Source organism: Oncorhynchus keta, chromosome 18 (assembly GCF_023373465.1).
Source record: "Oncorhynchus keta strain PuntledgeMale-10-30-2019 chromosome 18, Oket_V2, whole genome shotgun sequence".
NCBI classification, from domain to species: Eukaryota; Metazoa; Chordata; class Actinopteri; order Salmoniformes; family Salmonidae; genus Oncorhynchus; species Oncorhynchus keta.
In genome coordinates this window covers 8,421,428-8,445,844 of record NC_068438.1, presented here as the reverse complement: position 1 = coordinate 8,445,844, position 24,417 = coordinate 8,421,428, and the positions used below count along the sequence as shown (strand labels likewise).

General features: G+C 44.5%; 1 protein-coding gene across 1 annotated transcript in view; it reads right to left on the bottom strand.

Annotated features, from left to right (window-relative positions):
* Nucleotides 1–24,417, bottom strand: part of LOC118396819 (leucine-rich repeat and fibronectin type III domain-containing protein 1-like protein) — a 147,913-nt gene that overhangs the window by 15,536 nt on the left and 107,960 nt on the right. Inside the window, exon 3 of the mRNA XM_052467328.1 lies at nucleotides 636–2,009. Within this exon, the coding sequence (XP_052323288.1) occupies nucleotides 636–2,009 (1,374 nt within the window). The remainder of the gene's footprint in view (nucleotides 1–635; nucleotides 2,010–24,417) is intronic.

Below are 24,417 nucleotides of genomic sequence, written 5' to 3'. Positions count from 1 at the left end.
GTAAGAGTGAGGCATTGCAACCTCCAGTCCATTGTGTCATTGAATGCTTGGCCTTTGATACTTGGGAGTCAACCCACCGAATAAAACATCTGAATCTGATATCAGAAAGGTCAATATTGAACTGCATCTCCATCTCAGTTCTATGGAAATGATTGATGGCAACAAGTTCTCTTCTTATAGGCCCTTCACTGCCAGACATATTATAGCTAATGGCTACTGCACAGTAATGCTATATAGGTTGGTGTGGCAATAGATGTCTGCACATTGAGTCATTCCAACACATTTTCTTCAGAACTTCTTTGTCGTTTTCCCTGTGGGCATCATGTTCTAGTGTTTCTGCAGTTCGCTCTGTGACTTCTTTAGCGATGAGTTAAGTCCACTCATGTTGTCATCGGGCAATACATTCATTATCAACGTGATTCAGTGCCCCTCTAAACCAGGCTGTTAATGGGGATCAATTTCAAGGCTCATGAACTTTCGAAGAACAACAAGAGACCCACAGTATGCAATGCCACACGTGAAGACCAACTTCCACACAAAGATACCAGTTGGCTTTATAAGGATAACATTAACCACCCCTCCATAGAGATCATCTTATATGATCTTTTTGTAAAAGCATGTGGTTCCCAGCTCACCTGTATATGAGGATGTCGTCGGAGGAGCTGTTGTACTGGATCTGGTACATACGGACCCCCGGAATGTGGTCCTGAGGGGGCCATCGGATGGTGACCGAGGTCGAGCTCAGCTCTGACACACTGACCCTCTGATGGTCGGTGCGGGCGTGGCCCCCGCTGGCGTTGGACTTGATGGAGGTGGGGATGTCAGAGGGGCCAGGCTCGGGCTCCAGCTTGGGGTCAAAGTGTGGAGAGGGGTTAACCACCAGCTCCACGGGAGCCGTGGCCTCGCCGGCGGCATTGGATGCGATGCATGTGAACTTCCCAGAGTCCTTCACAGTGGTGGTGAGGATGTCCAACGAGCCGTTCTCATAGCAGATGGTGCGGGACGTGTTCCCAATCAGCTTCCCCTCGGGGCTGACCCAATGCGTGGAAGGTTCCGGGTCGCCCACTGACTTACAGCGCAAGCTCACCTCCTGACCCTCCATCACAAACATCTTGGAGGTGTGCCGCGTGATCATGGGTGGCTCGCACACAAACTCCTCCTCGCGGATGGTCCAGAAATACTTGCCGGCGAGCTCTCGGGGGGAGGCGCAGGTCTCCAGGTCATCTTCCCTGGTCAGCCTCCTCAGCCAAACTAGCTCACAGTTACAGTGCAGCGGGTTCCCACCGAAGCTCAGCACCAGGGATGTGAGTGGAGAACCTTTCAGCTTAGCGTACACTGGGATCCTCAGGAACAGGGGATCTGGAGGGATTTTCTTCAGCTTGTTGGAGGTCATGTCTAGACGCGCCAGCTTGTGCAGGTTGGAGAAGATGCCCTCGGGGACCATCTCTATGAGGTTGTGGTCCAGACTGAGGGTGTTGACACTGGCCAGCAGGCCAATGGTCTCCCAGGGAATGTTCACCAGGTTGTTATAGGACAGGTCCAGGTCTTCTAGGGTCTCCAGGAAGTCCTGGAAGGCCCCCTCTGAGATGCTGTGCAGCTGGTTGTTGGCCAGGATCATGTGCCTGAGGTTGACCAGGCCCTGGAAATGGGTGTCGTCCAGCATGGTGAGCCGGTTGGCGTCCAGGTGCAGGGCGTGCAGGTCCTGAAGGTCGGCGAAGGCGTACGGCTTGATCTGGCTAATGGTATTGCGCGACAGCGTCAGGTGGATGAGGCTGCTCATGTTAGCAAAGTCACGGTGACGAAGGGTGGTTATGAAGTTGTCCATGAGGCGCAGCTCGGCAGTCTGCCGGTCAATGTTTGGCGGCACGAAGAGCAGGCCTGTCTTGGCGCAGAGAACAGTATAGGAGGGCATGAGGTTCTGGCAGGTGCAGCGCTTGGGGCACAGCATGGTGGCGACGGGCGCAGCGAGGAGGGCCAGGCACAGGAGCAGGTGTTCCATGGCTAGGCTCCTGGAAGACAAGGGAAAGGCTGTTAGGATACAACAACAATGAAAACAGCATTGAAAAAAAACCCAAATACAATGATTGTTGTCATTGTATTTGTTGTTTTGGGATGGATAGAAAGCTGTAAATATAACATATTTCTAAAATGAAATGCTTACATTTTTATCAGGGACCTGAAAACAGAGAATCTATTTAAATAAGGCAGATCTTTTTCAAGAATAGATACAGTTCATTACAAATGTTGTTGCATTACAGCCTTTATTAAAATGGATTATATTGTTCTCCTCAATCTACACACAATAGCCCATTATGGTTAAAAAAATCAATTAAAATGAACACTATCAGTCAAAAGTTTGGACACACCTTCTCATTCAAGGGTTTTTCTTTATTTTTACTATTTTATACATTTTAGAATAATAGCGAAGACATCAAAACAATTAAATAACACATATGGAGTCATGTAGTAACCAAAAAAGTGTTTAACAAAACAAAATATATTTTATATTTGCAATTCTTCAAAGTAGCCACCCTTTGCATTGATGACAGCTTTGCACACTTGTCACGTTCTGATCTTAGTTATTTTGTTATGTCTTTGTTTTAGGTTGGTCAGGGCGTGAGTTGGGGTGGGTTGTCTATGTTTGTTTTTCTATGTTGTGTTTTGCGTTTGGCCTGGTATGGTTCAATCAGAGGCAGGTGACCTGCGCCAACTCCCTGTGCTTACTCTGGAGAGAGGTGGACCGGGCAGGCACCGTGTTATGCCGTGAGGCGCACGATGTCCCCGGTGTGCAGGCATAGCCCGGTGCTGCTCGTATCAGCCGGGCTAGAGTGGGCATCAAGCCAGGTGCCATGAAGCCGGCTCAGTGCATCTGGTCTCCAGTGCGTCTCCTCGGGCCGGAGTACATGGTTCCAGCCCTACGCATGGTGTCCCTGGTTCGCCAGCACAGCCCAGTGCTGTCTATTCCACCTCGCCACACTGGCCTGGCTACGGGGAGTATCCAGCCAGGTAGGGTTGTGCAGGCTCGGTGCTTGAGACCTCCAGTGCGTCTCCACGGTCCGGTCTATCCGGTGCCTCCTCCATGCACCAGGCCTCCGGTGGCAGCCCCCCGCACCAGGCTGTCTCTGTCTCCTCCCTACAGGTGCTCCCGCCTTACCAGCGCTGCCAGAGTCTCCCGCCTGTCCTGAGCTGCTGGAGTCTCCCGCCTGTCCTGAGCTGCCGGAGTCTCCTGCCTGTCCTGAGCTGCCGGAGCCGCCCGCCAGTCAGGAGCTGCCAAAGCCGCCGGCCAGTCAGGAGCTGCCGGAGCTGCCGGCCAGTCCGGTGGTGCCGGAATCTCCCGTCCATTCGGGACCCGTTGCTAGTATTCCCAGTCCAAGGTCGGCGGCGAGGGTCGCCGCTCGAAAGGCGCCACGGAGGTGGGTTAAGAGGCGGGGAAAGACTATGGTGGAGTGGGGTCCACGTCCCGCGCCAGAGCGGACAGACATCCACCCAGACCCTCTCCTATAGGTTCAGGTTTTGCGGCCGGAGTGGTACTGTCACGTTCTGACCTTAGTTCTTTTGTTATGTCTTTGTTTTCGGGTTGGTCAGGGAGTTGGGGTGGGTTATCTATATTCGTTTTTCTGTTGTGACAAGGTAGGGATAGTATACAGAAGACAGCCTTATTTGGCAAAAGACCAAGTCCATATTATGTCAAGAACAGCTCAAATAAGCAAAGAGGAACGACAGTCCATCATTACTTTAGCAAATGAAGGTCATTCAATCAAGAACTTTGGAAGTTTCTTCAAGTGCAGTTACATCAGCCATCAAGCGCTATGATGAAACTAGCTCTCATGAGGAACGACATAGGAAAGGAAGAACCAGAGTTACCATTAGAGTTAACTGCACCTCAGATTGCAGCCCAAATAAATGCTTCACAGAGTTCAAGTAACAGACACATCTCAACATCAACTGCTCAGAATCAGGCCTTCATGGTCGATTTTTTTAACAAAAAAACACCAATAAGAGAAAAAGACTTGCCTGGGCCAAGAAACACGAGCAATGGATATTAGACCTGGGAAAGTTGTCCTTTGGTCTGATGTGTCCACATTTGAGATTTTTGGTTCCAACCGCCATGTCTTTGTGAGACTAAAGGTAGCTGAATGGATGATCTCCGCATGTGTGGTTCCCATCGTGAAGCATGGAGGAGGAGGTGTGATGGTGTGTGGATGCTTGCTGGTGACACTATCAGTGATTTATTTAGAATTCAAGGCACACTTAACCAGCATGGCCACCACAGCATTCTGCAGTTATACGCCATCCCATCTGGTTTACACTTAGTCCCACAATCATTTGTTTTTCAACAGGACAATGATCTAACACACTATTTGACCAAGGAGGAGAGTGATGGATTGCTGCATCAGATGCCCTGGCCTCCACAATCACCCGACCTCAACCCAATTGAGATGGTTTGGGACGAGTTGGAGATATGTGGGAACTCCTTCACGACTGTTAGAAAAGCATTCCAGATGAAGCTGGTTGAGAGAATGCCAAGAGTGTGTGAAAAGCTGTCATCAAGGCAAAGGGTGTCTACTTTGAAGAATCTCAATTAAAACAAAATATTTGTACATGTTGAGCACTTTATGGTTACTACATGACTCCATATATGTTATTTTATAGTGTTGATGCCTTCACTATAATTCTACAATGTAGAATTATAAAAAATAAAGAGAAACCCTTGAATGAGTAGGTGTGTCCAACCTTTTGACTGGTACTGTATATTAAAACCCCCCGTAAATATCACAATTACCTAAGTAATCAGACCCTTTACTCAGTACTTCATTGAAGCACCTTTGGCAGCGATTACAGGCCTCAAGTCTTCTTGGGTATGACGCTGCAAGCTTGGCACACCTGTGTTTGGGGAGTTTCTGACATTCTCTGCAGCACCTCTCAAGGTATTTCTGTTTTTCATTTTTAATACATTTGCAAAAAATTCAATAAACCTGTTTTCACTTTGTCATTATGGGGTATTGTGTGTAGATTGATGAGGAAAATGTATTTAATTTTAGAATAAGGATGTAACGTAACAAAATGTGGAAAAAGGTAAGGGTTCTGAATACTTTCCGAATGCACTGCACCTAAGTCCATTCCCAGACCTATTCCCTAAAGGTGTGCTTGGATATGAAAACATGCACGCTTTACTACAGTTTAGTCAGAATGTCATGATGTGAATTTGTTGCAGGTTCGCCAAGATAACGGGGATATCTGTGGAGGCTACAGAAAGAGAAGATATCAATGCTGCTCCCTTGACACCGCACTTCATTCTACCACACCCCACCACTTCAAACCATTATGACACCCCATCTGTCTATAACACACACTCAAATAGAATTTCACAAGGCAATCCTTTATGTAAATATTCAGAAATGCTCCAGAATAGCTAATGGATATCTGTTACGAGATCCTTTTGTTTATTGTCTGTGCACACCATTCCATTCTCATAACGTTTACATAGAAATGGATGAACGTAATTATTTCCCACTGCCAGGGAACCCACTCTGAATATCAATGCTCTAACTGCAGGGATATGAAAGAGATGGACTTGCAAGCGGGGAAAGAGGAGGTGGGAGAAGGTGAAGAAAACATGGATGTGTAGTTACGGCTCTCTGCCAGGTGGGGGAGATATCGAGCCACACAGGTGGTATATCAGTAGGGACTGAGAGAGGAGAGCTGCTCACTTGCTCTGCTAAGGCGAGCCAGATATCAGAGGCAGAGAAAAAGACAGTGCGGTGTCTCGGTGACACGCCCAGGCAGGGCTGAGCTCCCTGCTCTCCGTTATAGGGAGGATGAGAAGTAACAGCACCCCCGGAGAGAGAGCCATTACCTCTCGACAACTAACTAAGAAAAACGCAATGGGAAAAGGTACCGATGTCAATGCATGTCAGTGGTGGACTATTTCATGCAGGTGCATTAGCTATAGGCCTATCAGTGGAGGCTCCTGAGGGGGCTAATAATAATGGCTGGAATGGAGTCAATGGAGTGGTATCAACCACATGGAAACCATGTGTTTGATGTGTTTGATACCATTCCGTTGACTCCATTCCAGCCATTATTATGATCCGTCCTCCCTGCAGAAGCTTCAACTGAGATCTAGGTACTCGACTTAACAGTAAAGTATGATTGAGTCATGGCATTCATATCAATGAGTAGTCAAGTGCAATTTACATACAGTACCTACACAGCACTTTCTTCAGTGTTAAATCAACACCGAGCGTGTTAAATGTCTATACAGGTCCACACTTAAATGAACACACTGCTTAGTGTAAAGCCTTATTTGCATATTTCCCAGAGTGCCTTTTGAGTGAATAGTAGAGTTACCACCCATGACAATTTGTTAGTGACAAAGACATGGTTGTTGCATTCATCCCTTTTTCAATCATGTGGCCTTCACCAAGTGGGATCCTAAGCGAATACAGTAGGTTATCATTCAAATGAATTTTGTTAACACAATAGATAAAGCCTTATTTTGAGGGCCTAGTTTGTCATTATATGCAAAAATAGATTAGAAATATGCACGTGTGGCCAGGGAGGGTCTGGCTGACTTCTTTACAATACAATACAATATCCTTTGTCCATTAGTTACAGTGAACAACAAAATGTGTCCTCTGCTCCATTCTCACTCCTTTACTGGGTATATACACTGAGTGTACAAAACATTAGGAACCCCAACCCTTCCTATTATTGAGTTGCACCCGTTTTTGCCCTCAATAACAACCTCAATTCGTCGGGGGAACGGTGTGGAAAGCGTTCCACGGGGATGCTGGCCCATGTTGACTCCATTGCCTCTCACCTTTGTGTTAAGTTGGCTGGATGTCCTTTGGGTGGTGGACCATTCTTGATACGCACGGGATACTGTTGAGAGTGAAAAGCCTAGCAGCGTTGCAGTTGTTGACACACACCGGTGCGCCTGGCACCTACTACCATACCCCGTTCAAAGGCACTTAAATATTTTGTCTTGCCAATTCACTCTCTGAATGGCACACATACACAATCCATGTCTCAATTGTCTCCACCTTAAAACTCCTTCTTTAACCTGTCTCCTCCCCTTCACTGATTGAAGTGAATTTTACAAGTGACATCAATAAGGGATCATATAGTAGCCGTCACCTGGATTCAACTGGTCAGTCGATGTCATGGTGTTTTGTACACTCGGTGTATATTCAACCTTTTTTAGTAAGGTTCTTTAAAGTCCTCCAAAGAACCACAAAGTTTCTGTGTAGAAAAATATCACATTTGTTCTTAGAGTGTATAGACTTCATTTGTATACAAACATTCAAAACGTAGCCTACAGTGCGAAACTTGAAAGAACTTGTGGTTCTCACAGTCAAATGAAATGATACAATGTATCACGTGTGCTCGGTAATTCGGAAATAAAATATTTATTCTGCTCTGCCGTTCCTCCCCTTCACACCAGGGCTTCCCACTACCATGAGATGTATATATTTAATGTATTACATAAATGGTGATTACAGCCCTTCCGAAAATACATTTAAATCGTGTTTTAATTCGATTTTGTCCACCCTGCTCCGTGTTTTCCATTTTAAATCTGGCTCCCAGCGCAGCTTTACTTCCGGGCCATTATGATGGATCTGGCAGCTCCTTCTCTGTACATACCTAGCTGCAACCTGCATTCAGAATGACTGCCGGGATGGGAAGACTAAGGTACGAGACTACCTAAATCATCAAAACTGGATCAAAAGTGTACCCATTCAGTAACGGGTACAATAAGTCTAACTAACAGATTGGATTAGTTTAGAAAAATGAATGTTATTTATATTTGAGTTGCATAAGATGCATTCATCTATCAATGTACATGCAAAAACTGAGACATTGAAACAAACAATGCTAAAAAAAAGATCTATCTACAATAGAGCATGCTGGGAAATATGATAGATGGGTGTGGTTTTGGTTTAACACTGAGGTTCTTTTACACCAATGAGTGATAATAGAACACCTGAATCAACACTAGAAATGTTGCATTGAAAAATCTACAGTAGGTAACACTGTCCAATTTGTTGTGTTGTCGATTCTGTCGCTGCATGCATCGACAGTAAGTGTCCTTAAAAAATGCACAAAGTAGCACAGCACATGTAGTTTGTTAATAGTATAAGGAATCCATCATTATTTAGTCTCTTGACGCTCTGGTTGGCTCTTATTGTAAGTACAAGTATTGTTTGTGGGAAAATAGCTTAACACGAGTGTTTTAATTTTTTCAAGGGATTTCAATGGTTTAATGATGTTGCTATTTGTGAATTACATAAGATGGCATCATTTTTTTGTAAAACTGTATCAGCTCAGTACGTCTGGGCAGAGACAAGCAAAGATAGACGTGATTCTCATATGGTACATATTGTTTCAATCCATTCTCCAGCACTGGAACACACAGGATTGAGCAGCCATCAATATTTTAGTGAAGGAATACTTGAGTGCTTGACAGAGGGAGCAGAGTGGGTAACCTCTTGCCCTGTTAGGCATTTAATAAGAGACTAATACGGTCAAGGGTAAATATACAGTATAGAATCTGTCAAATGGCTGTCTTACAATCACTGCATTATGTAAGGAACAAGCTGTTCATGACATGTTTCTACTGCGTGTTTCTTGGGTAGCCGGTAGCTTAGGGTCATTGTAAATAAGAATTTCTTCTGACTTGCCTAGTTAAACAAAGGTTAAATAAAATAAAATTCACTTTGTAAAGAAGGCTGGTAATACATGCTAACGGATAAAGATGCACGTGAAAAGGTGGTTAAAAGGGGAGGATGGGGTATGAATACATGAGTACAGCGACTCATCACCCGCAGCCGTTGTTGTTAACAGTGGGATTTCCATTTCAATGAAAATAAGAAAGGCGAGATTGTCAGAACATGGAGTAGAGTGGTGGGTGGAAGATTGACAGTTAATAGAAGTGTTCTGACAATCTAACAGCCACAGCTGTTTAGAGGACATCCTGCTGTTCAAACGGGCTTCCTTTTTCATCAACACTAATCAACGCAATCTCAAAGAAGAGGAAGGGATGGTGTGTGTGTATGTGTGTATTTGTGTGTGTGTGTGTGTGTGTGTGTGTGTGTGTGTGTGTGTGTATGCACAAATGAAAACTGGAGAGAGGAGCAGTAAGGTAGAGAGAATCTGAGTGAGTGAGAAAGAAAGAGAGAGCGGGATAAAGAGAGACAAAGAGACAGCTAAAAGGAGGCAGACAGCTAAAAGAGAGTGAGATGAAACGAGTGGAGCGAAAGCAGACACCTCCACCATCCACTCCACTTCTCAGCACAATATATCTTGTCTGAGGGTGTATTAGCCATCCACAGCCCTGCATCTTCCCTCCTCCAAAGAGAAAGGGAGAGATGGAGAGATCGCTCGTGCCACCCAATCCCCCCCCCGACCTAAAAGCATCCCTCACCCAGCGCCTGATGGAAAAGAGGGCAAGCGGCCCACAAAAACAAAGGCAAAGCGCAATCCCTGGGCTCAGCGTGTGGGTACAATCACCTCTGTGATCAGCATTGTAAATATGAGTAAGTAGGGCAGCTGCACTTGAACAACAAGGGCCTGCAGCCCGCGGTGTTCTCTCCCTGTCCCCCTGGGACACAGACTGCTGTCACGGGGGCTTACAGGAGCAACCGGAGCAGACAAGTCACTGAGCCTGGCTTAACCAACCAACGCTCTCACTGAATGCCTCTGCTTGCCTGCCTGGCTGGCATGCAAAGGGCGGGCGGGGTTCACGTCCATACACAACCCTCATGGCACACACACACACACACACACACACACACACACACACACACACACACACACACACACACACACACACACACACACACACACACACACACACACACACACACACACACACACACACACACACACACACACACACACACACACCTTCCATTAACCCCCTCCATTATGAGCCAGAACCTGTGACACAAATCAGCTGTGTTATCTGGACATCCTCAGCAGGAGAGTCATTTGCATGCTATCTCCTAACGACAGGGAAAGTGATCAAGAGGATCAAGCTGATTGGTCAATACTACAGTAGAGTTTGGCTGGGGAGGGTCATAAAGGTCCCCCCTCCATGACTTAATTACCTGGCTTCCTAGGGAAAGCTGGGGAGAGAAACTGTGACTAATTGCAGCCTGATGCCTTTAAAGAGGAGATGGGGAGGGTAATGTTCTTGCTGTGCTGGCAGGCCAAATGATTTTTATTGTAACAGGCGTTCTCCAAAGCTCCTGTTTTTTTTTTTTTTGTCCATGGAGATTTTATTAACCTATTATTAATTTTGACATGGTATTTATTGGTGATGCATTGCAGCTGCGGTAGCCGTCGCCATGTATTTGTTAATCATTACTAAAGGTTTGAGCCACTCTTGCACAGTCATTTCCCCACGCTATGTGCCTTGAATGGAAGTCCACCTGGACCGAATGGAATGTCCTAGACATTTTATAATCATCACTTTCCATTGTGCGCCACCAACCTGTAATTGCTAAGTGCAAATTGAAAGCGAGATATTAATGAATGGAGAGCACACCTATTTTTTGTTGTTGATGGGGAAACATTTGCTTTTGTTGTTTTGTTTCTTCCTCCTTGCTGTTGGCCGTAAATGTAATTGCCCATTTTGATTTGCATAAGCATCCCTTCCGTGGGATTTTGCACGGCGGAGTAATTTCTGTTCCATTTCCTTTTGAAAACTTTTTCTGACGCGAACATGGTGGCACAGTGGTTGAACTCTCCCGAGGGGCTTGTTCAGTGGGACAGATGCTACATTACTGGAATCTATGTAATCTGCAAGCTCACCGGAGACTTCTTAAGAAACCTATTAAGTAAACAATGGTTATGCTGGAGGTTATAGTGGGTGTACCGTGTACGTGGAAAACGCTTCTATTAACCATCTCCAATACACTTCAATACATTGGATAGTGGATAAGCCTGTATCTTACACATTTACTATAGTCAAAACATTTTCATTTAATAATTAAGACAACCACCACAATAGATCTATACGTCTTTACCATAAACACTAAGACATACATGTACATCCTGCATGGTAACATTGAACTTGAACTTTGAACACCTTCATGCAAACATGAATTGAACGTACAAGGGTTGCAAAGCTACCGATAATTTACCAAAGTTACCGGAATCTTCTGCAATTTTGATAATTAACAGAAACTCTATGGCATCTATGGTAACTTTTAAAGTTATACTTGAATAAAATAAAAAAAATGTATACACATATATCTCACATTTTTTATAACTGTGTCCATATTGTCAGTGTTTCTCGTAGATAGACCATATGGTTCAAGAGAAAATAGCCTAATTAGTGGAACTCAACAATTACATAATTTTCAATTAACTCCGCAAGTCTTCCAATTACGTTTTTTTTCATAACTGCCACCAGTCTGATGCCAAAACATTGAAAACAAATACCTATTGACATAGTAAAATAAATAAAAGTGTGTAAAAATATCTACACTGAGTTTACAAAACATTAGGAACACGAGGTAGACTGGCCAGGTGAATCCAGGTGAAAGCTTACTGATGGTACCTCTTGAAGCTAGGGGGCACTATTTTTAAGTTTGGAAAAATAACGTTCCCAAAGTAAACAGCCTATTTCTCAGGACCAGATGCTAGAATATGCATATAATTGACAGCTTAGGATAGAAAACACACTAAAGTTTCCAAAACTGTAAAAAAAATGTCTGTGAGTATAACAGAACTGATATTGCATTCAAAAGCCTGAGAAAAATCCAATCATGAAGTGACTCTTATTTTGAAACCCCTGTCTTTCTATGCATCCCTATTGCCCATTGAAAGGGATATCAACCAGATTAATTTTTCTATGGCTTCCCTAAGGTGTCAACAGCCTTTAGACATAGTTTCAGACTTTTATTTTGACGAATGATTGTGAACGACCACATTGCGTAAGTGGACAGGTGGGGGCTCTCAGAGTGATTCATGCACAAAAGAGAGAGGCGGCCATTGTTACTCCCGGTCCTAGTGAAAAGCCAACTGTCCCGGTTGATATATTATCTAATAGATATTTGAAAAACACCTTGAGGATTGATTATAAAACACGTTTGACATGTTTCTGTGTACATTATGGATATAATTTGGAATTTTTGTCTGCGTTGTTGTGACCGTTCTTTCCGGTGGATTCCTGAGCATAACGCACCAAGCTAACGGAGGTATTTGGATATAAAAAATATCTTTATGGAACAAAAGGAACATTTGTCTAACTGGGAGTCTTGTGAGTGAAAACATCCGAAGATCATCAAAGGTAAACAATTAACTTGATTGCTTTTCTGATTTTCGTGAAAAAGTTACCTGATGCTAGGTGTACTTATTGTTTTGTTGTGCTATCGATAAACTTACACAAACGCTTGTATTGCTTTCGCTGTAAAGCATCATTTCAAAATCTGAGACGACAGGGTGATTAACAAAAGGCTAAGCTGTGTTTCGCTATATTTCACTTGTGATTTCATGAATATGAATATTTTCTAGTAATATTATTTGCGCTATGCTATTCAGCGTTGCTGATGACAAATATACCGGATCCAGGATGGGTGGTTCTAAGAGGTTGTTAATAACCTTTTGCGACGAGCAAACCCATATCTGGGAGCATAATCATAGCCTCAAACGCATTAGCATAAGGCAACGGACATAAATACCCCTATAAACTTTTCCTATTCATGAAAATTGCAAATGAAATAAATATATTCAAACACAAGCTTAGCCTTTTGTTAACAACACTGTCATCTCAGATTTTCAAAATATGCGTTACAGCCAACGCTAGACAAGCATTTGTGTAAGTTTATCATGGCATACTGCTATGCTAGGCTCTGCTGGCAGCAGGCAACATTTTCACGAAAATAAGAAAAGCAACCAAATTAAATAATTTACCTTTGAAGATGCTTTTTTTAAGATGCTTTCACTCAGGAGACTCCCAGTTAGATAGCAAATGTTCCTTTTTTCCCAAAATATCATTTTTGTAGGCGAAATAGCTCCCGTTTGTTCATCATGCTTGACTGAGAAATCGCCCCTAAAATGCTACAACTATAACGGCAAACTTTTTTCAAAATTTGCTCCATAATATCGACAGAAACACGACAAACGTTGTTTAGGATCCATCCTCAAGGTGTTTTTTACAAATATATTCGATAATATATCCGGCGAGGCAGTTGGTTTCTCATAAGAAGCGATTGGAAAAATGGCTACCTCAGTATTTTACGCAAGGTTTTCTGCGGGAGACACCATGTGACCTTGCCATATATGGTCCCTTACAGCCATTCTTCAAGGGAAATGCCTAAAAAGACGTCACAATGCTGTAGACACCTTGGGGAAAACGTGGATAACGTAAGCTCATTCGTAGCTCATTCACAGCCATATAAGGAGTCATTGGCATGAGGCGGTTTCAAAAAATGTGGCACTTCCTGGTTGTATTTTTATCTGGGTTTCGCCTGTAACATCAGTTCTGTGGCACTCACAGACAATATCTTTGCAGTTTTGGAAACATCAGAGTGTCTTCTTTCCAAAGCTGTCAATTATATGCATAGTCGAGCATCTTTTCGTGACAAAAAAACGGGAACGTTTTTCATCCCAAAATTTAAATAGCGCCCCCTAAATCCAACTGGTTAAATACACTTAAATCAGTGTAGATGAAGGGGAGGAGACAGGTTAAACAATGATTTTTAAGCCTTGAGAAAATTGAGACATGGATTGTGTATGTCTGACATTCAGAGGGTGAATGGGCAAGACAAAAGATTTAAGTGCCTTTGAACGGGGTATGATAGTAGGTGCCAGGCGCCCCGGTTTGAGTGTGTCAAGAACTGCAACTCTGGTGGATTTTTCATGCTCAACAGTTTTATCGTGTGTATCTAGAATGGTCCACCACCCAAAGGAAATCCATCCAACTTAACACAACTGTGAAAATCATTGGAGTCAACTCTTTCGACACCTTGTAGAGTCCATGCCTCGGCGAATTGAGGTTGTTCTGAGGGCAACTCAGTTTGTTTTGTAGACTCAGTGTATAAAGGATATTTCATGCTGAAACACTCATATTAAACCCCAATTGTATTGAACAAGTTGATGGTTTATACACTGCTCAAAAAAATAAAGGGAACACTAAAATAACACATCCTAGATCTGAATGAATGAAATATTCTTATGAAATACTTTCCTTTACATAGTTTAATGTGCTGACAACAAAATCACAAACAAATTATCAATGAAAATCAAATTTATCAACCCATGGAGGTCTGGATTTGGAGTCACACTCAAAATTAAAGTGGAAAACCACACTACAGGCTGATCCAACTTTGATGTAATGTCCTTAAAACAAGTCAAAATGAGGCTCAGTAGTGTGTGTGGCCTCCATGTGCCTGTATGACCTCCCTACAACGCCTGGGCATGCTCCTGATGAGGTGGCGGATGGTCTCCTGAGGGATCTCCTCCCAAACCTGGACTAAAGCATCCGCCAACTCCTGGACAGTCTGTGGTGCAATGTCGCATTGGTGGACGGAGCGAGACATGATGTCCCAGATGTGCTCAATTGGATTCAGGTCTGGGGAACGGGCGGGCCAGTCCATAGCATCAATGCCTTCCTCTTGCAGGAACTGCTGACACACTCCAGCCACATGAGGTCTAGCATTGTCTTGCATTAGGAGGAACCCAGGGCCAACCGCACCAGCATATGGTCTCACAAGGGGTCTGAGGATCTCATCTCGGTACCTAATGGCAGTCAGACTACCTCTGGCGAGCACATGGAGGGCTGTGCGGCCCCCCAAAGAGATGCCACCCCACACCATGACTGACCCACTGCCAAACCGGTCATGCTGGAGGATGATGCAGGCAGCAGAACGTTCTCCACGGCGTCTCCAGACTCTGTCATGTCTGTCACATGTGCTCAGTGTGAACCTGCTTTCATCTGTGAAGAGCACAGGGCGCCAGTGGCGAATTTGCCAATCTTGGTGTTCTCTGGCAAATGCCAAACGTCCTGTACGGTGTGGGCTGTAAGCACAACCCCCACCTGTGGACGTCGGGCCCTCATAACACACTCATGGAGTCTGTTTGAGCAGACACATGCACATTTGTGGCCTGCTGGAGGTCATTTTGCAGGGCTCTGGCAGTGCTCCTCCTGCTCCTCCTTGCACAAAGGCGGAGGTAGCGGTCCTGCTGCTGGGTTGTTGCCCTTCTACGTCCTCCTCCACATCTCCTGATGTACTGGCCTGTCTCCTGGTAGCACCTCCATGCTCTGGACTCTACGCTGACAGACACAGCAAACCTTCTTGCCACAGCTCACATTGATGTGCCATCCTGGATGAGCTGCACTACCTGAGCCACATGTGTGGGTTGTAGACTCCGTCTCATGCTACCACTAGAGTGAAAGCACCGCCAGCATTCAAACGTGACCAAAACGTCATTCAGGAAGCATAGGAACTGAGAAGTGGTCTGTGGTCACCACCTGCAGAACCACTCCTTTATTGGGGGTGTCTTGCTAATTGCCTCTAATTTCCACCTGTTATCTATTCCATTTGCACAACAGCATGTGAAATTTATTTTCAATTAGTGTTGACTCCTAATTGGACAGTTTGATTTCACAGAAGTGTGATTGACTTGGAGTTACATTGTGTTGTTTAAGTGTTCCCTTTATTTTTTTGAGCAGTGTATTTAGGATGTTTTACAGCTTTGTCATTCTATTTCATTATTTAATTAGTACATATGATAAGGCCACACAGAGGGTAAGAGATAATTGCAGATACCTGTGCTAATCTGAGGTACCCAAAACGGCCATTACATGTCATCTTACACAATTCAAAATAAAACTTGAAAGTTACCAAAATTCTGGTAGTTTACTGGTAAACGTAGAAAGTTTCCAGTAATATAGCCTCCCTCGGCAACCCTATACCAATCACACATCTCTACACACACAAACACTCACGCAACCAGGCAGCATTACAACAATGTTTAGGGAACACAGTGCTCTATTGGGCCTGTTGTGTTTGATTTCCAATGCAGTGACGGGGGAATTCACCTCCACAGCACCATAAATTAACACAGCAGCGAGTTCCTGGCCTGCAACACATAACCAGGCAGAGCAGACGCTATAACACAGGCCATTCTGTAGCAGACCTCCCCCACAGCCATAACACATACAACGGGAGGTGGCGGATGGTAGCCAGGCGACAGGTCTGACAGCACACGAGAGAGTGCCAACTAGTTGACAGAAACTTCAACCCTGTTTCCCTTTAAGACAATGGCAAGATCGCTGGCGGAGTGTCTCCGCCACTCTGATTACGCAAGCAGGCAAATGCACCCCACCTCCTCTCTCCTTTCCTCGCTCCATCCATCCCCCAGCCTTCACTCCCATCACGGGACACCCTCCACTCCCGAATCAGATTGGCAACTGTTGGCGATGGTTAATAGGATTGTGTTGCTGAGGTGATGCAGCAACATGGCAATCCACTCCCAGTGCCAAAACAATTAATGGCATTAGAGCTCGTAATTAGCCCATGATCCCTCTGTCATACACTTTAACAGCACTGGCCTTTCCCTAAGTAAGCTGTAGATACGCCCGCTCCCTCCCTCTACCTCCCTTCATCTCTCTCCATTTCCATCACTCCGTCCCCCGCCCCTCTCCCTGTCCTCTACCCTGACTGTCAAAGCAACATGATGTATTCAGGGGGCGAACTGCAGGGCTGTGGCACAAACTAATGCAAATACATACAGGCAAGCAGGCACACACGTACCAGTATGCACCCATGCACATACACACTAACTACACCCAGACAAAGCCACCATGACAGTGGCTGCGAGCTGCTCTGTCTCTTGTGAGATTAAACGCTGCCAAAGTTTACACGTTAACTAGGGCTGGGAATTGCCAGGGACCTCACAATATATGACGATACTTAGGTGCCGATACAATATGTATTGCAATTCTCATGATTCTATATGTACTGAGATTCAATACTACGATTTAATTGCAATTCGATGTTCCAAACATATCGCTCACCACATGTCTGCTTCAGAGGGACAAGAGAGAGAGCCATGAGAAAACGAGTTTGATCAGTCCTGGAAATAAAAGTGCTGAAAACAAATTGGCTCCCTATTTAAAAAGGAGATGGAGAAACCGCTTTGAAGGGAAAATACTGGAGTTTTGGTGCAGGTACAGCCAACTAGCTCAGAAATGACACTGCGATATTGTCAAAACGATACGATATGATATATCGTCAAAAACAACCCCCCCCCCATCACTAATGTTAACTGCAAAGTGCCTCCCGCCCGTTAGAAACCAAACTCCAGGCTCTCTCAAACAAGTCTTCTGCTAAACGTGAGCCTCCTTTTCAAAGACGTCGGCCAGAAGGACCCTCTACACTCTTCTTAGCTGTGTAGACCTCCGCTGCGGTGACGCAGGTCTTGCTGCTGTCGTTGTTGTTGATGATGTTGATGGGATAGTGGCGGTGAGGACCGGAGACCTGATGTGCTCATGGAAACCAGGCTCTGCCTCCAGGACAAAAGGCAGCCGGGGTTGTAGTCCACACCCGCCTGGCATGAAATAACAGAGTTGCACGTCTATCTCCACTGGGAGATATCTTGAACTACACAACATTGCATTTGAGCTGTATTTCATCTCATGCATCATCATTCTGTAGCAGTGTGAGCATATTCTGTACAGGTTGGCAGGCAGTCTTTGCCGGAACACTCACAAATCATCAGTTATGGAAGTCAACAGGAAGGCGATTGGATTAATACTCTGGGAATGTGGCCATGACAGCTGGGTGAACACCCTGGCTCACTAAAGAAGCGCCATGGGATCTTTATGACCCCAGAATATATCAGGACATTGGTTTTGAAGGCACACCCGTCCCAGCTATGATGCCCTTACAACACTGTGTCTGTACAACTGCAATGAGGCTTTGGATCTTCCATAGGAATCTCCCATACTGGCCCACTGAGACACATTCCCAAAGATGTCTCCCATCCAAACACTGGCCAAACCTCACCCTACTTAACTTTTGACTTTGTCTGACAGTCACGTGCTGTTTGTGATGAATGCTAGGGTTTAAGTGCTTCTGTTATGGTGTGAGGTCTGTCCCATTTTCTGAGTGCACATCTTCTAAATCCGTGGGGTATGGCCTAGCCGGCCGCCTGACAGAAAATAAGTTAGGATGTGAAACCGGGGCAGCTGGAAATATCACCTCTTAAGAGGCAGCAGCGAGAGTCTACTGTCAGCATTATTTTCATCATGGTGCAGAGGTTTTTGCTCAGCAGTTTTGGCAGTGAACTTACGGACGAGCGCCCCTCAGCCAGGAAGAGGACGGCTGCTACATGTTGACATCCTGTACTACCTTCAAAGGCTACTGCTGCGCTGTGGTTCGTATAGACGGTAATGCTAATGTGTGGCTAGCCTTGGAGTCAATTGGAGCGAGAAGCTCAGCTCAAAAAGCCACAGCTGAGACGGAAGCGAGGGAGCTGCCATCTCATACCCCCTCTGTCTCTCTACCTCTCTCCCTCGCTCTGCCTTGGAAGACATTACACATCCCTTTCCATTCCCGTCCTAAATTGAAGAGAAAAAGTCTCAGGCGTTTTCTTGTAGGATCACTTCTTTTCAACTATATGAAACATAATTTATGCAGAACAACTGGAGAAAGTATGACAAGAACAGAATAATTGGGTAGTTATACTTTACTGTTTGCTTACGAGATTGAGGTTTAAGCACACAGGCGATTAGAGTGGCCAAGTTTTATTTCTGGACCAGTTCGAGATGTGTGCTCTGGAAGGTTTGGGTTAGAAGCAGGGCTGGTTAAGCTGGTCCTGGACCTGCTCCATTGCAGTCTGCTGAGCTCTCTAGTCTTACTGATAATAGACTGAGGTGACTCAGAGCCCAGTCAATTTGTGTCTGCCTCCCCACACTGCTCAACGCCAGGGAGAGCATTACATCTCCACCCACACACTCAGCCGAACCAACACTCTAGCTTATGAAAACAAACACTAGACTATACACACACACACACACACACACACACACACACACACACACACACACACACACACACACACACACACACACACACACACACACACACACACACACACACACACACACACACACACACACACACACACAATAGGAATTTCACCTTTCTTTGAAGAGGTGTGTGCTTAGACTCAAAGTAAAGCTCAAGAGGCTCTCTTAGATGGAAAAATGTAGGATATCGGCCAACCTTCGGCAGCCTTCAGACTATAAGCGTCATTATTTTCCCAGCCATTCTATGATATTGTGTGGGGGAGGATAGGATAGCACCATCATTTGGATACCTCTCTGCCGGAATGCCCACTACAGGGGGTCAAAGTGTAAACAAGAACAAACAGCATTCCAACAGAGGCACCTTCTGCTTTGTGCTCCTTAATGAAATGGACTCATGCTCCATGCCTACCCATGGTAGCGGATTGATATGTACAAATGACAATGAAACAACATGAATGCGACCCACATAGGGAAGTTATCATCATCAAGAAAAATGAACAAACCTCTCCTCTATTGAGAATACCTCATAGCAGGGGTTGATTCCTGTCAAGGTATTTTCCTAAGAGAGATTTGTATGAAGCATTCAGCCGACAAATTGTGTCGTAAAAGGTTCTCTAAAATCCCAATTGTATTGTTTGAAGGCTTGAAATCGAACAAAGGACGTCAATGCTAGCATGACGTGAACATCAGCCACAAGACTGAATGCCAGCATGATGTGAACATCAGCCACGAGACTGAATGACAGCATGATGTGAACGTCAGCCATGAGACTGAATGGCAGCATGTTGGAGATACAGCATGTACTGTATGTATGTACTTGTACTTCAGCCCAGTGGGTTCCATGACTGGTGAACGGATTAAAACATCTCTAAGCGGATGAGCAGAAGATTATCAGCCCACTGACATGTTAGCTGCCATTATCACTCCATAGCTGTAGCTACATGATCAAATGAGTCTCTTTCTCATATTCTCAATAAACAAGAGTTAGCACCCTTTGCACATTGGTGGTATTTTGTCATAACAGTTACATTTTTACAGTAGCAATGCTCTGTGGATTCTCTTTCCAGTGGTTACACTTTGCACAAAAATGATTCCAGAATGCATTGTACATAACATGTTTACACTGCAGGATGTTATGCAAAGTGAACCACATTCATCATACCAATGTTCAGTTTATCCCAGGTTCATTTTCTCACATAATTCTAGCTAGTTAGGCTTCTTCACACATTAATTATGCATTCATGACCACACACTGATTCTCCACACAATTTCCCCATGCAGTCCTCAGAGCATGTGTCCGAGGTATACAGTATGTGGCCTTCCTGGCAAATGTTTTGGTGAGTGCTTCTTTACAGAGCCCCTGGACAGTACTTGAGAGACTCTACGCTCCCTTGATTCTGGATCATGGAGATGATAGAAATACGATAGTGATGGAGACACTTGAGATTGGCAAATCTTTTCCGAGTACACTAGGACCTCATCTGGGATAAGTGAAGAGTCGATGCCAGAGGGGTTTCTCCCCGGCAGGCAAGGCAGCGGCAGGGATCTCCCTAACGCATTATCCGCCAGAAGTGGCCCTCCATATTTGCCGTAGATTCTCAGAGAATCACTTCTATTTATCATCCGCCACCCAGGGAGAAGCTTGGCAGCTATAAAGCACAGAGTGGCTTGCAGGTGGGAAAACTCCCCGGCGGTACAGTTGCTACTGTGTGTAAAGTACGCTGCGCTACATCCGGAGGATGTGCGGAAGTGTTAGCGGTAAGTATAAAAAAAAAATGTCCAGCGGGGCGTGTTTCTCGAGACATGACAGCGTGTAGGTAGAGGAACATATGGATGCGGAACAAACAACAGCATGACGCGGAGGCTTTGACCTTGGCGAGGCAGGCTGGCGCTGCTGCAGGAGGCCCACGTTGCTGACAGGTGCCACACAGCCTGGTACAGTGCCTTGTTTCGTCTTCCCCCGCACTCACGCACACGTCCAGAACACAATACTGTATGTCCCAATCAGGTATGCCGCACTACATGGGCTGCATTCCAAACTTGGATTCTGTATTAAACATACTCCTTAGACAACGGCCTATCTTTGATTGATGGGATAACAGAAAAGAGTGGGATCTTTAATAGCTCAGGCCCATCCCCGAATTTCAACTTGATGTATGTGAGCGCATTCTACGGCCAGTCACGTCGACTTCAAACGTACTGAATCGGATTCATTTGACAATCACAGTGATACAGTGCTTTCAGAATGTATTCACACCCCTGGACTTTTTCCACATTTGTTGCCTTGCAAAGTAGGTTTACAATGGATTTAATTGTCAACAATTTAGAAAAAATACTCAAAGTGTTAGTCAATACATGTTAGAATCACCTTTGGCAGTGATTACAGCTGTGAGTCTTTCTGGATAAGTCTAAGAGCTTTCCACACCTGGATTGTGCAACATTTGCCCATTATTATTTTCAAAATTCTGTCAAATTGGTTGTTGATCATTGCTAGACAACCATTTCATGCCTTGCCATAGTTTTTCAAGCAGATAAGTAAAAACTATATCTCAGCAACTCGGGAACATTCACTGTCTTCTTGGTAAGCAACTCTAGTGTAGATTTGGCCTCATGTTTTTGGTTATTGTCCTGCTAAAAGGTGAATTAATCTTCCAGTGCATGAAAAGCAGACTGAAACAGGTTTTCCTACATTTGTTTGCCTGTGCTTAGCTCCATAATGTTTATTTTTTATCCCCAAAAACTCCCCAGTTCTTAACGATTAGAAGTATACCCATAACATGATGCAGCTACTACTATGCTTGAAAATATGGAGAGTGGTACTCAGTAATGTGTTGAATTGGATTTTCCCAAACATAACACTTTGTATTCAGGACATCAACAGTTTTCTCCTATCACAGCCACTAAACTCTAACTGTTTTAAAGTCACCATTGACGTCATGGTGAAATCCATGAGAGGTTTCCTTCCTCTCCGGCAACTGATTTGGAAAGGACGTCTGTATCTTTGTAGGTACTGGGTGTATTGATACAAAGTGTAATTAATAACTTCACCATGCTCAAAGGGATATTCAATGTCTCCTTTTTTAAACCCATCTACCAATGGGTGCCCTTCTTTGAGAGGAATTGGAACATCTCCCTTGTCTTTGTGGTTGAATCTGTGTAGTCATTCAAAAATCATGTGAAACACTATTATTATTATGTGACTTGTTAAGCACATTTGTACTCCTGAACGTATCCCATAACAAAGGGGTTGAATAATTATTGACTCCAGACATTTCAGCTTTACAATTTTAATAAATGTGGGTTATTGTGTGTAGGCCAGTGACAAAACATCTCAATGTAATTATTTGTTTTAATCCAGGCTGTAATAAAACAAAATGTAGTCAAGGGATGTGAATACTTTTTGAGGGCACTGTATGTCTTATACAGTGTTGTCAGACATACGGTCGGCTAAAGATAGCTAGCTGATGAACATACGGCACAGAGCAGTACAGTGCAGTGTCAAGGGTAGAGGTCTATCCTGCAGCAAACCTTTTCTGGCTAGACAGGTGTTGCGTGTGTGTTGCGCAAGCCCTCAGGCAGCTGGGTAATTACCCAGCCCTGCGATGCCTTGAATCCATTTTGGGACGCCTAACAGTTATTTGCTGACTCACTAAAAAGTGTTCAACAGCTAACAAGAGGATTTTTTTTTAGTTGAAAATACCACGTTCAGAACCTCCAGACCTTCCGGTGTCTGCAATTTCAATTCCATCCCCAGTCCATTTAGCTGAGCACAGATGACTTCCAATATAACGCCCCGAAATGCGGCGAGAAAATGGTAATAAAATACATTTTTTTAGACCCATTCAAAATGGCTTGCCCAGCAAAAGGCTGATTTGATTAGCCTTCCAGAGTAATATTGTAAGTACTGCCTTCTCTGGGGACAGAGAGGTTGTGCCAGAGAGAGACCCAGATGACCCAGAGTGCCATCCAACGTGTGAAACTCTCAGCTTCTCTTTAAAATTGCTGCAGGGCAGCTCCCATCATGTCATCACATTCAGGCAGACTTAGTCGTGCCGTGGCCAAGTGGTGTGTCATTGTCCTTTGGCTTTTGTCCTCTTTCCCCCGAACCATCTCATTAAATGAATTAGCCAGCTTCATTCATCCAAATTACCGGGTACTATAAAAAGTACATGAGAGACAGACAACCTTGGGTGAATATGCTACTACCCTATAGCTAGTTATTTATTTAATTCCAAGCGTATACTTATCTCTCCTCTACTTTATCGGATATTTGAAACTGAGCTTTCATAAAGTTTCCTTATGATAGGGATGTCATTCTTTGCAAGGTTTCATTGTGATAGGGACGTCATTCTTTGCAAGTTTTCATTGTGATAGGGGCACCATTCTTTGCAGGGCCTTGAAGAGGCCTCTCTACAGTATAGAGCCCCTTTATGAAACATTCTACTTCGTCTACATAAAGATGATCATTCGCCAGTGAAATAATGCGTCCGATGAGAACCATTATTCCTATTTTAAGACCATCCATTATATTTCACAAGCACGGCAGTCCATTTCCAAACATGTAGTGTATAAGCTCATATACCGCCCATTCTCACCTTCTGGTCTGTAGGTATCCACCGTAACCTTTTTATATTGCCAATTGACTCGGATACTTTTTACAAGCGACATGCCCTTGACGAGTCCTGACAGTCACTTTGACTTGTCAATTGTGTATTCAGTATGAGGATGTCTGGCCTGTATGCGATGAGCATCGGAGGCAGCCAGCCCAGCATCGGACCATAAACTACACGCCTGTCAATGAGACACACTGGCTTGTTTGTCCCCCCCCCCCTGTCTGTAAGCACTCAAAGTCACGACAGGCTCGTTAAGCATGTCAAGTTGACACCTTCATAAGGAGATGGCTCAATATTTATCGAACGGAGAAAGAGGAGCGGCCTATAATGTCCGCTTTCCTGCAGAATTATAGCTAGTAACAGGTCGGTTCGATGGAGAGAGAGAGAGAGAGAGAGAGAGAGAGAGAGAGGATAATCAGACCTCTGTCCAATGACTGGCCCTACACACCCTGTCCGCCTCCTGCCATTCCTATTCATTTTGGGGGTTTGGGGGCAGAGACTTATCTACAATTTCAGGACTTAATTGAATGTTGGAAATGAAACATGTGTCTGCCTAAGGCATGGTGACAGCTCCAGAAAGCACAGACACATTGAGTAGGCTCCGAGAGATTATGACAATGAAAGGAGGGGGAAGAAGAAATTGAGACAAATCCTATCTAGTTGTCTGTTTTAAATCAGCGAGACGTTGCCGGAAATAATGAACATTTGGGTAAGTCACACAAACATTTCCGAGGGCGGAAGAAAAAAAAAAACTTT